General features: G+C 37.7%; 1 protein-coding gene across 1 annotated transcript in view; it reads right to left on the bottom strand.

The window, feature by feature from the left end:
- Positions 1-12,333, bottom strand: part of RAB2A (RAB2A, member RAS oncogene family) — a 102,903-nt gene that overhangs the window by 56,181 nt on the left and 34,389 nt on the right. Inside the window, exon 3 of the mRNA XM_069099998.1 lies at positions 7,988-8,055. Coding sequence (XP_068956099.1) covers positions 7,988-8,055 — 68 coding nt within the window. The remainder of the gene's footprint in view (positions 1-7,987; positions 8,056-12,333) is intronic.

The raw sequence follows: 12,333 nt of genomic DNA, 5'->3' as shown, positions 1-12,333 counted from the left end.
CCAGGCATGGGAAAAAGCCAGAGATGGAGTGTCTTGTTAGTGCAACGGCAAAGAAGTCAATGTCATTAGATTGAAGAGTACATGGCAGGGAATAAGGTGTAAGAGGACTCTTTCCATTCTAGTCTATTATCTACACTGCTGCCAAAATGATTTTCCTAAAGTGCATGTCTAACCAGGGTAACTCATGTGGGGTCTATGTCATTCTCCTTTCTTAAATTCTAGTGGCCACATCGTATATAGGATAAGATACAAACTACTTTGTTTTACATTTAAAACTAACAATCTGGCCCCAAAGGATCCTTCTGGCCACACTCATTCTCATTAATCATTCTCACACACGCTATATAAAGCCAAACTGTACTACTTGCTATTCTCCATGCAATGATATCCCTTTTCCCAACTCCTTGTCTTTATATAGACTGTCCCTATGCTAGGAATGCTCTTCCCTAAACTCTATGAATCCCTTGCTCCCTTCTAAGTGTGACATTCTACAAAGATCTTTGTGGATCACTCTAGTTGCCTGTGGAAATCCTTACTCCAACCCAAATTACTTAGTATTTACTTTGTATATGATTTTATATTTACTTATCTGAGGACATCTTGTTCCCAGCAATAGAATGTAAGCTCCTTGAGGATACAGAATGTTATATTTCTTGTCTTTGTATCCCCAGGGTCTAATGTAGTGCTGAGCACATTGGAAGCACTAAATGAACTAAATATGAAGGAAATCAATCCAGGAGGAACAAAAAGCTCTCAAAAATGAAATTCTGAATACATAAAGAGAAACAATGCCAAGGAAGAGGAAATGTCTATAAAGAAGTCAATATGAATCCATAGGAACTCAACAACTAAATGAGATTTTTAAGACAAGTACAGAAGATTGAAGCAAGGGAAGGTAACAGGTATACCTGGGTATTTTATACATCTTTACAGTTATTATGAATGGAATTTCTTTTCCTATTTCTTCTGGCAGAGATGCTGGAAATACATAGTCTGTCAACTAGCAAGCATTTATTAAGCATTTACTGTGTCAGGTACTTTGCCAAATGCTGGGGATATAGAAAAAGGTTAAAAACACTGTTTATTCTAAGGGGGAGATGTGTAAATAGCTATGTGTAAGATATACACATACGCGCCAGCACTTAAGAGTGTTTGGCATATGGTAAGTACTAAAAAAATGATTGTTGACTTGTTGATGCAAGGTAGTAAAGAATATAGAAAAGATGATGGCTGAATCTCATACATATCTCAAAAGAGAGATAATGCTACCTCTTATTTGCCAGCTATATCTCTTCAACTTCTTTTTCTGCTACTATTGCTATTGGTATTGTTATCTGTTACTATTTCTATTATAACTGAGAAATTATATAGCTATGTAAAATAAGTGATGATACTGAAAAGACTTCTAGTGTTTCTCCATTACAGAATGCAATCTACTAAAGCACTACGTATTAAAAGAACTATAACTACAAAAATCTTTAAAGAAATCAAGGAAGATTTAAATGACCGGATATAGAAAATACTCATGGTCAGGTCTTGCCAATATAATAAAATGACACCTTCCAAATTAATTTACAGATTAAGTGTCATAAAAATTAAATGACCAATGTATTACTTTACAGAACTAGACAAAATAATAATTCATCTAGAAAAACAAAAGGTAAAAAAAAAAATCAAAGGAAATAATGGAAGAAAAAAAAGGAATTTTGGGTCCTTAACAGAGTTTCAAACTATACTACAAAGCAGTAACATTCAAAACTATTTGGTACTTGTTTAAAAAAAAATTAAGCAAGACCTAGAAGCAACTGAACATAATGATGTAATGTTTGACAAACCCAAGGATACCAACTGTCCATTTACTAACTCCTTATTGGGCAAACACTTGGGAAAACTGGAAAACATTCTTGGTCTAGAGCAACATTCCACACCACATTCGCAAAACAGACAGGAACAAAATGGAGACCACATCATAAAAAAAATAAATTGAGAAGGGAAGGAATTATTTACAACTTTGTTAGGGGTTCCTAACTAAAAAAAAAAAAGGTTAGAGGTAATCACAGAAGACAAAATGGATAATTTTGATTACACAAGACCCTCTTGCAAAAAATCTTCTCAAATACTCTTTCTCTTTTAATTTACCTTAAACTACCACCAAATTACTTTAAATCTTTATTGATTGACATTTCTTTTTTAACAACCTTTCCCTAGCCCTGAATTTCCAGTTAAAACTCCTGACTTTGGGCTGAAAGTCTCTGGTCTCATTCTGAAGAACTTTTGCTTCGTAAATATTCATTTTCAGAATGAGAACTTGGCACTTAGAATACATTTTCATTAAAACTTGGGGTTAGGTCCTAAAGTCAATCCCATATGCACTACAACAAACCAATATAATCTCAAATACAACAATTTTTTTAAAAGGTAAGACGCAACTCGACTATTGTAACTTTTTCTTTTAACTAACCATTATATATACATAAACAATTACACATGCATAAACACCTTCTAAAGGATTTTAATTATGATAGCTAACATTTATAAAATACTTTCAAATTTGCAGAGTGATCATATATTATCTCATTTGGTCTCCACCACAACCCTGTGAGTTTAAGTGTCATTAAACATCTTGAAGGAAACTGAGGCTAAAACAAATTAAATGATTTTCTAGGGTCACACACACAGCTGGTTTCAAAATTGGGTCTTCTTGACTCCAACATGACTCCACTAAAACATACTGTCAGAATGCTGGATTCAGGGTTCTAATGAGTATAAATGAAGGTCAGTCACTCTGGCTGATACACATTATTTAATTCCTAGTATCAAAAACATGATCTGGAATCCAGAAGACTAAAGAAGTAGGAATAGTTTTTCAGAGATGGGTAGAGGTGTGTAAGTATTCCTGCAAGGATAGAAAGAGTTGAGGAAGGTAGCTAAGTAATGTTTTCTACCCCTCTCCTGTTTTCCAAAAGAAAGAAGTTAAACCTCTTCCTTTGAAAAAAACAACAACAACAAACTAGAGCTCCCAGGCTTCTCAGCCTGCTGGCTCTGTACTCATACAAAGGCAGGTCAGTGAGCCTCTCTACCTACCCACAATAGATTCTAATATAGACAAAGCAATTATGGATGAGAAAAATGAACGTACGGAGATACAGGACTAACATTTCTGTAATGGAGAAACACTAGTACACAACTATTAATAATAACAACAGACATGCATGTGGTACTTTCATCACAAAGTGTACACACACACACACACAAAACTTCACTTGATTTTTGCAACAGCCTTGTGAGGTATATGTTGTCTGTAAACCTATTACAGTTAGAGGTAAAAGAAAGGAAAAACCATCTAGTTGGTAGATGTTTCTGAAGTTTGACAAAGGGGGATCAACACAAATCTAGGGCCTCATCCTCAGTTTTTTAAGTTCAAGAACATCATTTTTTCGTTATACAAAGGTTTATTTGGAGTTACATGTATCCATTTATCCTGAACAAATGTATAGTAATTACATAAATATAAGGAAAGGCCAAATATAATGACAACAACTAGAATTCTAATCTTTATCGTCTGATAATGTCTACCAGATTTCCTTTTCTTGACTTCTGTAATACTGTTCTTTCTTGGTTAGTGACTTGCCCCAGGGTCACACAGCTAGTATGTGTCTGAGGTCATACCTGAACTCAGGAAGAGAAGTCTATCTGACCCCAGGCCCAGCACTTGATCCATTGTGCCACCTAGCTGCCCCTGTATCTCAAACAAATGTGTCTTCAAAGGCTTATCTCTTTCTCTCTATACTTTTTCTTTCGGTAGACTCACATATAGATGATGTATAACTCTACATCTAGCATATCTAACTCCAATCTCTCTCCTGAACTCTTTCTCTTTTACCAACTGCTAAACATCTCCACCTGAAAGCCCTACAGATACCTTAAATTCAATATTTCTAAAATGGAACACATTACATTTTCCCTAAAACCCACCACTCCTGCATACTTCCCCATAGTTGTGGACAGTCCTATTTCTACTTGGCTACATTCACAATCCTGGAGTAAAATGTGTCTCTTTCCTCTCTCTTACCCCCCCCCCCCATATCTATTATGTTCTCAAGTGTTGTCAATTCTACCTCCATACCCTCTCCCACATACTTCCCCTTCTTTTGATTCACACACAGTCTCCACCTTACTTGAGGCCCTCATCATCTCTTAGCATGTCCAGTGCAACAATCTCCTATCTAATTGGGTCTCCCTGCTTTCAATCTCTCCCCTCTTCAATCCATCTTCTACATATCTGACAAATTAATATTCCTAAACTGAAAATCTGACTGTGTCAGGGGATGACAGGATCACAGATATGGTGCTGTAATGGAGGTCATTAAATCCAACCCCTTTGTTTTATAGATAAGGAAACTGAGACCCAGAGAGGTTAATCAACTTTCCCAGGGTCATGCAGCTAGCATTTCTGAAGTAAGATTCATTTGCCTACTCAAAAAATTCAGGGTATTGAAATACATCTAAAATCTGGCTCTTGGGTAGGTTTTCAGTCTTTATCTCCCCCCCATGTCGCTTCCCTTTACACTCTGTATTTCAGAGAAGCAGATCAACCAGCTATACATCATACAAGATATATACCTTCTCCAATTTGCATGTCTTTTCCCCCATGACTGGAATAAAGTTCTCACTTCTACCTCAGAGAATGCCTAGATTCCTTTAAAGTATAGTTCAGGTACTACTTTGTCCATAAACTGGTTCCTGATTCCCCAATTATTAGAACTCCCTCCCTCTTAAAATTACTTTGTATTAATTACCACATATACTAACTGATGGAGATGCTAAAGACATCTGCAGTAATGTGGGCAGGGACTACTCTGTTTTTGTATCCCTAGCATCTTATATACCATAAGTGCTTAAATCAAATTCATCAGACATTTTTTAATTTGGGAAAAATGTGAAATGTCTTAATCCAGAAAGTTCACAGAATAAAGTGACTTTCATGCTTCCTGAACCATTCGTTCCAAGAAGTAATTTTTTGAGAACAGCAATAATATACAAAGAGCCAAGAGTGTCATGTAAATAAGTATGTCATGTAAATATGAGAGTTCACTGTTAAGTGAGGGTGAGGCAGAAAGATAAATAAGGTATCCTTGAAATAAAAAGTTTATTTTCTATTTAGTTCTATTTAAGTACTATTGTTTCATCATACCAGATATGGGTCCTTTAAGATGCTCTATATTTGAAGCCATTATTAGTAACAAATTGTAAAACAAATAAATAATCTATTAGGAGAGAAAAAAAAACCCTAGCTTTAAGAAACTGATGTGAGAAAACAAGCAGAAATATTTCCTTTGAGTAGCAGGCCCCAAGTTTTGTAGCTACAGGGAAAAGTAAATAATATTACATCTTCTTTTCTTTCTTTCTCTGATTCTTCTAATATTGTGATCTCTGACAGAAGACTGATGAGATCTGAGAAACAAGGTGCTAAGCTGGCAAGTCTATGGCAAATCAAGTAAGGACTATAAAGAGGCTTTTACGATTGAAAAGAGATAAACTTGTGGTCACGCTAACAGAGATCTCAGGGAGTCAAGCAAAAATCTCAGAATGGTTTAGACACTAAATTAAAATTCTGAATTAGAAAAGTTATCATTTCTAATCCGTCTGTACAGGAGATCAGATTAAGCTACAACTGATAATACTTCAAGAGGTACCAAACTATCTTCCAATTTGATATTTACCTTGTGATTAAATGTAGTAGTTAATCAATGTTTAATTTTAACTTTTAATAACATTTCAGAGGATGAAGATTAGAATTCTAGTTGTTATTTATGAGTTGTGAGACTACAGTCTAACCAAAAGTTCTTTGACCCTCAGTGTCCTTGTCTGTAAAATGAGGGAGTTGGAAAAGCTCCAAGATTTCAGTTCTTAGTCTTAATATCTTATGCTACACATTTGATTAAAATTGGGGGGGGGGCAGAGACACAGGAAGAGCATGGTAATCTACCTCAATTAAAAATGCCTAAGTATTATTCTTCACTTCTTAAATTGTAGGGTCACTGCCTACTTCAGTCACCTAATGGCAGCAAATCAGACTTGCAAGCAGAACTTTTTGAAGTGCCCATCTGGCAAATTAAAATGATAGCAAATGTAACAGCATATGTGACAAGGTGTTCAGTTACTAGAAGGTTTTACATAGATTGCAAGTTAAAATATTAGCAATTCAAGGGTGACTGACCTAATCCTTTGAATTTAATAAGACCAATATAATATTTCATAGATTTGAAAATGAAAAGTCAAAACACAGGTTTGGACACTGGTATCTAAGATTAAAAGTCTGGTGACCACAGTACTCGAATTTCAATCATGTTTACCATTTTGTTCTATGTGTATCTACTCTGATATGTTGTCTTTCTTAAGAATTAAGTTTTATATGTTATAAATTATATATTAATATGTACATAAATACACAGAATTCTAGATTCTTCTGATATAGGAATATTTTATAATTCACAAATAGGACAACATGGGATGTATATTGGTGTTAAAAGATAGGCTTTGCATCAGAGCTACTTGGGATCCTTAGGGTTATTGCTTGGCTACTTCACAAATTCACACCAAGTATTTATTAAATATCTACTATGGGCCACGTATTCCACTAAGCACTGAAATACAAAGACAAAAATAAAATGTCCCCTGACCTCGAGGAACAAGCAGCCAGCATACTGACAGGAAACACACACAAATATGAGTAAATATAAAATAAACACAAAGTAATAAGGGTGGGGGATACCCATGTAGGAGGTGGCACTTGGGATTCTAAGATGTGAAGGTGAGAAAGGGTCACATTCCAGGAATGGAGGACAATTGGTGCTGACACACTGAGATAGAATGTCCTATTTGAGAAATGGAAAATAGAACACTTGACTGCACAAAAGTGACTAACGTGTAACAAGGCCTAGAAAGATAGGCTGAAGCCAGGTTGTAAAAAGCTTTAAGTGCCAAAGAACTTTATGTTTAATCCTGGGAAGTAGCTACTTCAATTTTCTGAGGTGGGAAGTGATGGGATCAGACTTGCATTTTTAGGAACATCACTGCCAACTGTATGGAGGATAGATCGAAGAAGGAAGACACTTAAGGTAGTAAGTCATTGCAATAGTCCATGGAAGAGGTTGTGAGGGCAGGACTAGAGTGTTGTAGAAAGGGAGAGAAAGGGACAGATGTGAAATGCAGAGGTAGAATCAACAAGATTTGACAATTAGTTACAGAGGATGGAGAGGTGGGGGAGAGTGAAGAATTGAGGATAACTTGAAAGTTGTGAACCTGCATGACTATAATGATGGTGAAGCCCCTAGAAAGAAACAGGAAAGTGAGGAAGAGGAGTGGGTTTTGGGGGAAAGATATTGAGTTCTGTTTTGAACATTTCAAGATGGAGATGGAGATGGTTGTTCTGTTAGAAATGTTCAAAAGGCAGTAGGCAATATGGGCTCATCATCAGAAGGTTGGCCATAGCACACTCAAAAAGATTGTTTTCTATGGTATGGGGAGGCTTTTGGATTTACATTAACAGAGGGTGTACCCACAAGAAAGAAATTACAGATCTTCATAAGCACCTAAGTATACGCACAAAACTGTACCCACCGATAATACAACTACTTGAATACTCCCAGGATCCATGATTACATTGCCGTGGGACACTCTTTCTACAAGTATAAATAGCAACAACACTCAATACTATAGGTGGCAACTTTTCAAAAGCATAGGGTCCCTTCTATAACATAGATTAACCATAAAACTCCCCGATAATTCAATATGCTCACTAACTGATGGCAGCTGAAAATATTTCAAGAGGAGAACAAAGAAAAACAAAGCCTCCTCTGGTACCAATTGTAATGCTAGGTCACAGGTGGAGAGTATCAGTTGACAAACTATGACAAAAAGTAGACTCAATGAATATTTTTTAAACATGAGGCAGATGCAATGTACTTTTGCTTGCTATACTTACTGTATCCCATATCTGAAGCTTTATCTGTTTTCCATCAATAGTTATCATTCGAGCACCAAATTCTACACCTGAATAGAATAAAAAAAAAAAAAATTTTCATTCAAACTGGTAGGAAAAGTATATGTTTGACATTACATAATTTTTTAAAATGTAAACTCATATATTCAAGCAGTATTATGCTATGTGCCCACAGATCATAGTCAAAGGATTTATATCATAAGGCATTAGTGCTGACAAATATAAAATCAGATAGTCAATAAACATTTATTAAGCACCTACTATGATCCAGGCACTATGCTAAAAACTGGGGACATAAAGAATGGTAAAAGACAGTCCCTCCTCTCAAGGGCTTCATGGTCTAATGGGGGAGACAATATGTAAATAATTCTACATAAGCTACACAGAGGATAAATGTCAAATTATCAACAAAAGGAAAGAACTAGAATTAAAGGGGATCAGGAAAAGCTTCTTGTAAAAGGTGGGATTTTAGTTGAGACTTGAGGGAAATCAGGAGGTGGAAATAAAGGAGAGTATTCCAGGTATGAGGGACAACCAGTAAAAATGCTCAGAGTCTACCAAAGGAGTTTCTTGGGTGAGGAATGGTAAGAAGGTTGAAGAGTACTCTGTGTGTTTGGGGGCAATTGGGGTTGAGGTGATGGTGGTATAAGAAGATTGGAAGACAGGTAAGGGGCAAGACTAGAAAGGAAGGAGGTGAGAGACTGACTACAAAGGCCTCTGAACACCAAACACAGTATTTTATATTTGATCCTGGTGGTGACAGGGAGCCCCTAGAGTTGAATGAGTACAAGAGTATCACGGTTGGACCTCTACTTTAGAAAGATCACTTTTATAGCAGAATGGAACATGATCTGGAGGAGAAAAACTTGTGGTAGGTAGACAAACCAGAGGGTTACAGCAACAGTTCAAGCATGAAGAGATGAAGGCCTATACCAGGGTGGAGGCAGTGTCAAGTAGGGGGTATATTCAAGAAAGACAAGAGAGAAATGACAGGACTTAGCAAATGATTGTATATGCTGAATGGAAAAAAAATGAAAAGTCTAGGATAACTCAGGTTGTGAGACTGGGTGATTAAGAGAAAGGACAGCCAGGTGGCACGTGGGTGGGGCGCAAGCCCTGGAGTCAGGAGGACCTTAATTCAAATCCAACCTCAGAAACTTACTTGCTGTGTGACCCTGAACAAGTCACTTAACCCTGTTTGCCTCAGTTCCTCATCTGTAAAATAAGCTGGAGAAGGAAATGACAAATCAATCCAGTATCATTCTCAAGAAAACCCCAAAGGGGGTCATGAAGAGTTGCACACAAAAGAAACAACTGAACAAAGATTGAGAGAATGGTGGTACCCTTAAGAGTAATAAAAAAAAATTAGGAAGAAGTGAGGGCTGGGCAAGGGAAATGTTAAATACTGGATGGAGACACAAAGAAAGGCAAAAGACAGTCCCTCCATTTGAAGAGCTCACAATCTAATGGGGAAAACAACTATGTACTCACAAGTTATGCATATGATAAATAGGAAATAATCAACAAAGACAAGGTACTAGAATTAGGGGATTAGGAAAGGTTTTTAGTAGAATGTGGGATTTTACCTGGGACTTCAGAGAAGCCAGGAGGTAGAGATGAGGAGGGAAAACATTCCAGGCAAGGGAGGCAGTCAGTGAAATGCATCCAGAAATGAAATATCTTGGGCAAGGAGTAGCAAGGAGTTAGTGCTACTGAACTGAAAAGTATGGCAGAGGTGGTACATAAAGTCTCAGAAGACTTGGTGGGGAAATGGAGGAGAGGCTGGATCATAAAGAGCTATTTTACATTTTATCCTGAAAGTGGCGTGGAGTCAGCGGAGAGCTTTTACATGACACTCCTGGCTTAGTGAACATGAACTGGATGAAAACCCAGCGGCGGAGACTGGGGAGGGATGAGACAAACAGGACACTAAGAAGAGTGTAGCATCATGGAAACTCTAGAGAGAAGCAAGTACCAAGGAGAAGAGAGGGATCAACAGAGTCAGTCAAGACGCGCAGGGGGGACCAAGGGAGCCGCCGAGTGTAGCAATCACTTCTTTTTACTAAATGATGAGGTCAGACTTTGGAATTGTTTAAAAAGAGCCAAAAGGAGATGCACCTTTTTAGAAGGTCTTCTTAAAGGGTTTAGTCACAAAAGCAAAGGGAGATGGTGGATGACAGTGATGGGGGATGATCAAGGGAGGGTTTTTTGAGGATGGATGTTTTTAGGCTATAGCAGCCAGTAGACAGCAAAAGAATAAAAATAAATGACAGAGTGCATATGAGACAGGGAACAATCTGCTAAAGAAAATGGGATAGGATAGGATCACTTGTTCATGTAGTGGGGCTTGCCTTAGCAAGGAAAAGGGCCCACTCATTATGTGAGGCACGGATAAAAGAGAAAGTGGGAGAAGGAATGTGACTGACGTGAGAAGAGAAGGAGGGGAGAAGAGGGAGCTCTCAGGGAACGGCCTCATTTTTCCCCAGTAAGATATGAGGTAATGCTCTTAACTGAAAGGGTAGAGGGAGGGAGAGAAATGGAAAATTTGAGGTACAAAAAGATTTAGAAGTGCAGCTATGGTGAATGGGAGAGTAAATTAATTAATGAGCTGCAAAAAAAACTGCCTTGCAGCGGTGAGGGCTCAGGTGATTTTATATTACATAAATTTGTAGTGGACCCAGTTTAGCAAGACCCTGAAACCACCCCCCACCCCTTAAAATGTTTTTAAAGCAGCATGTGTGTAAGGAGTGAAGGCAGAGGATGCTGTGGGTAAACCTGCATGGCAAGTTCAGCAATATGTTAAGGGAAGAAGAACCTCAAGAGACAAGGACAGTGTAGAGTTGAAAGGAAAAAAAGTGTAGCTAGTGTAGGGGTTATGGCCTTGGAAAAGAACCAAAAAGCTGAAAGACTGACTGTGTTTGAGGCTGCAAGGCAGAGAAGGAGGTGAAACGATGACACACTATGATCGTATAAGAGAAATTCAGAGTTCATAAACATGGAAATGGTGGTATTTTTGGATGATGGTAAGATCAAGGGTATGACTATCTTTGTGTGTGGCCAAAGTGAAACATAGTAATAGGTCATGTGAAATTATTAAACTGAGGAACTCTGAGGTTTGGGTGTTTTAGGATCTATAGGTATGTTCAATTCCTTTGGTACAAGGGAAGGCACTGAGGAAAAAGACTGTTAGGCACAAAAGGTACCAGAATTTTAACGGGGTGATAGATATGGAGTGGGTGAACCTCAAAAGGGAAGAGATTACTGAGTCACAGTGGTAGAGGGAGAACTTGGATGTGGCAGTGAGGAGCAAGGACTATTCTAACTCCTTCACTTCGACCAGTGAGTCAAGGGGAATGAAAGTGAAGCTGTGTCATTAGGAAGGAGTCAGGCCTCTGTGGTAGCCTGAAGATGAAACTAAGTCTGTTGCTTATGTAGTATTCTAGCAAGCAGTGTTGAAGTAGTGTGTAGCTTTTTGGTGGGACTCTGAGGATTGGGTTAAATGGAATGGGAATAAGGGATTGGGCAATGATAAAGTCTGAATGATGAACACCAGTTCACAATCACTGTGATGGGTAGGGTCTGACCAGAGGGAGTTTGTTAATCACTGAGGAAGACTTAAGTAAGAAACAGAAATTTGGAAATAATTTAAAAGGCGTATTAGCTAAACTCAATGCATTCTATGGATAACTGAAGTAGGACGAGTGGTAATGGTGGTGGTAATATAGTAATTCTAGTAATAATAACAGCATTTTAATAGTGGCTTTAAGGTTTACAAAATGCTTTTTATAAAGAAGCTCTGTATGTAAAATATTATCTTATTTTATCCTCATGACAACCCTGGGAAATAAATGATGCCTATTTTACAGATGAGGAAACTGAGGTACCCAATGTACCCCTAGTTGCCTATTTAGCAACAAACATTCACAACACAATAGAGCTTTAAAAAATTTTTCAGGGTGGCCAGGTGGTGCTGTGAGTAAGAGTGCCAGCCCCAGCATCTGGAGACCTGGGATCGGTTCTGGCCTCAGATACTCGGCACCCACACAAAAATAACTGGCTGTGTAACCATGAGCAAGTTACTTAACCCTGATTGCTTTAAAAAAAAAAAAAAAGAATAAACATAACACTGAAGTACAAGTTAAAATTAGCTGAAAACATTGGGGCAGCTAGGTGGCACAGTGAATAGAGCACCAGCCTTGGAGTCAGGAGGTCCTGAGTTCAAATCCAGCCTCAGACACTTAACACAAAAACTAGTCATGTGACCTTGGGCAAGTCACTTAACCCCAATTGCCCTCCAAAAAACAATTTTTTTTTTCAAATATAGACAT

This window comes from Petaurus breviceps, unplaced genomic scaffold (genome assembly GCF_028583685.1).
Source record: "Petaurus breviceps papuanus isolate PSGF00001 unplaced genomic scaffold, PetGlider_PUasm1.0 38, whole genome shotgun sequence".
Lineage (NCBI taxonomy): Eukaryota > Metazoa > Chordata > Mammalia > Diprotodontia > Petauridae > Petaurus > Petaurus breviceps.
This window is presented reverse-complemented; position numbering and strand designations above follow the sequence as displayed.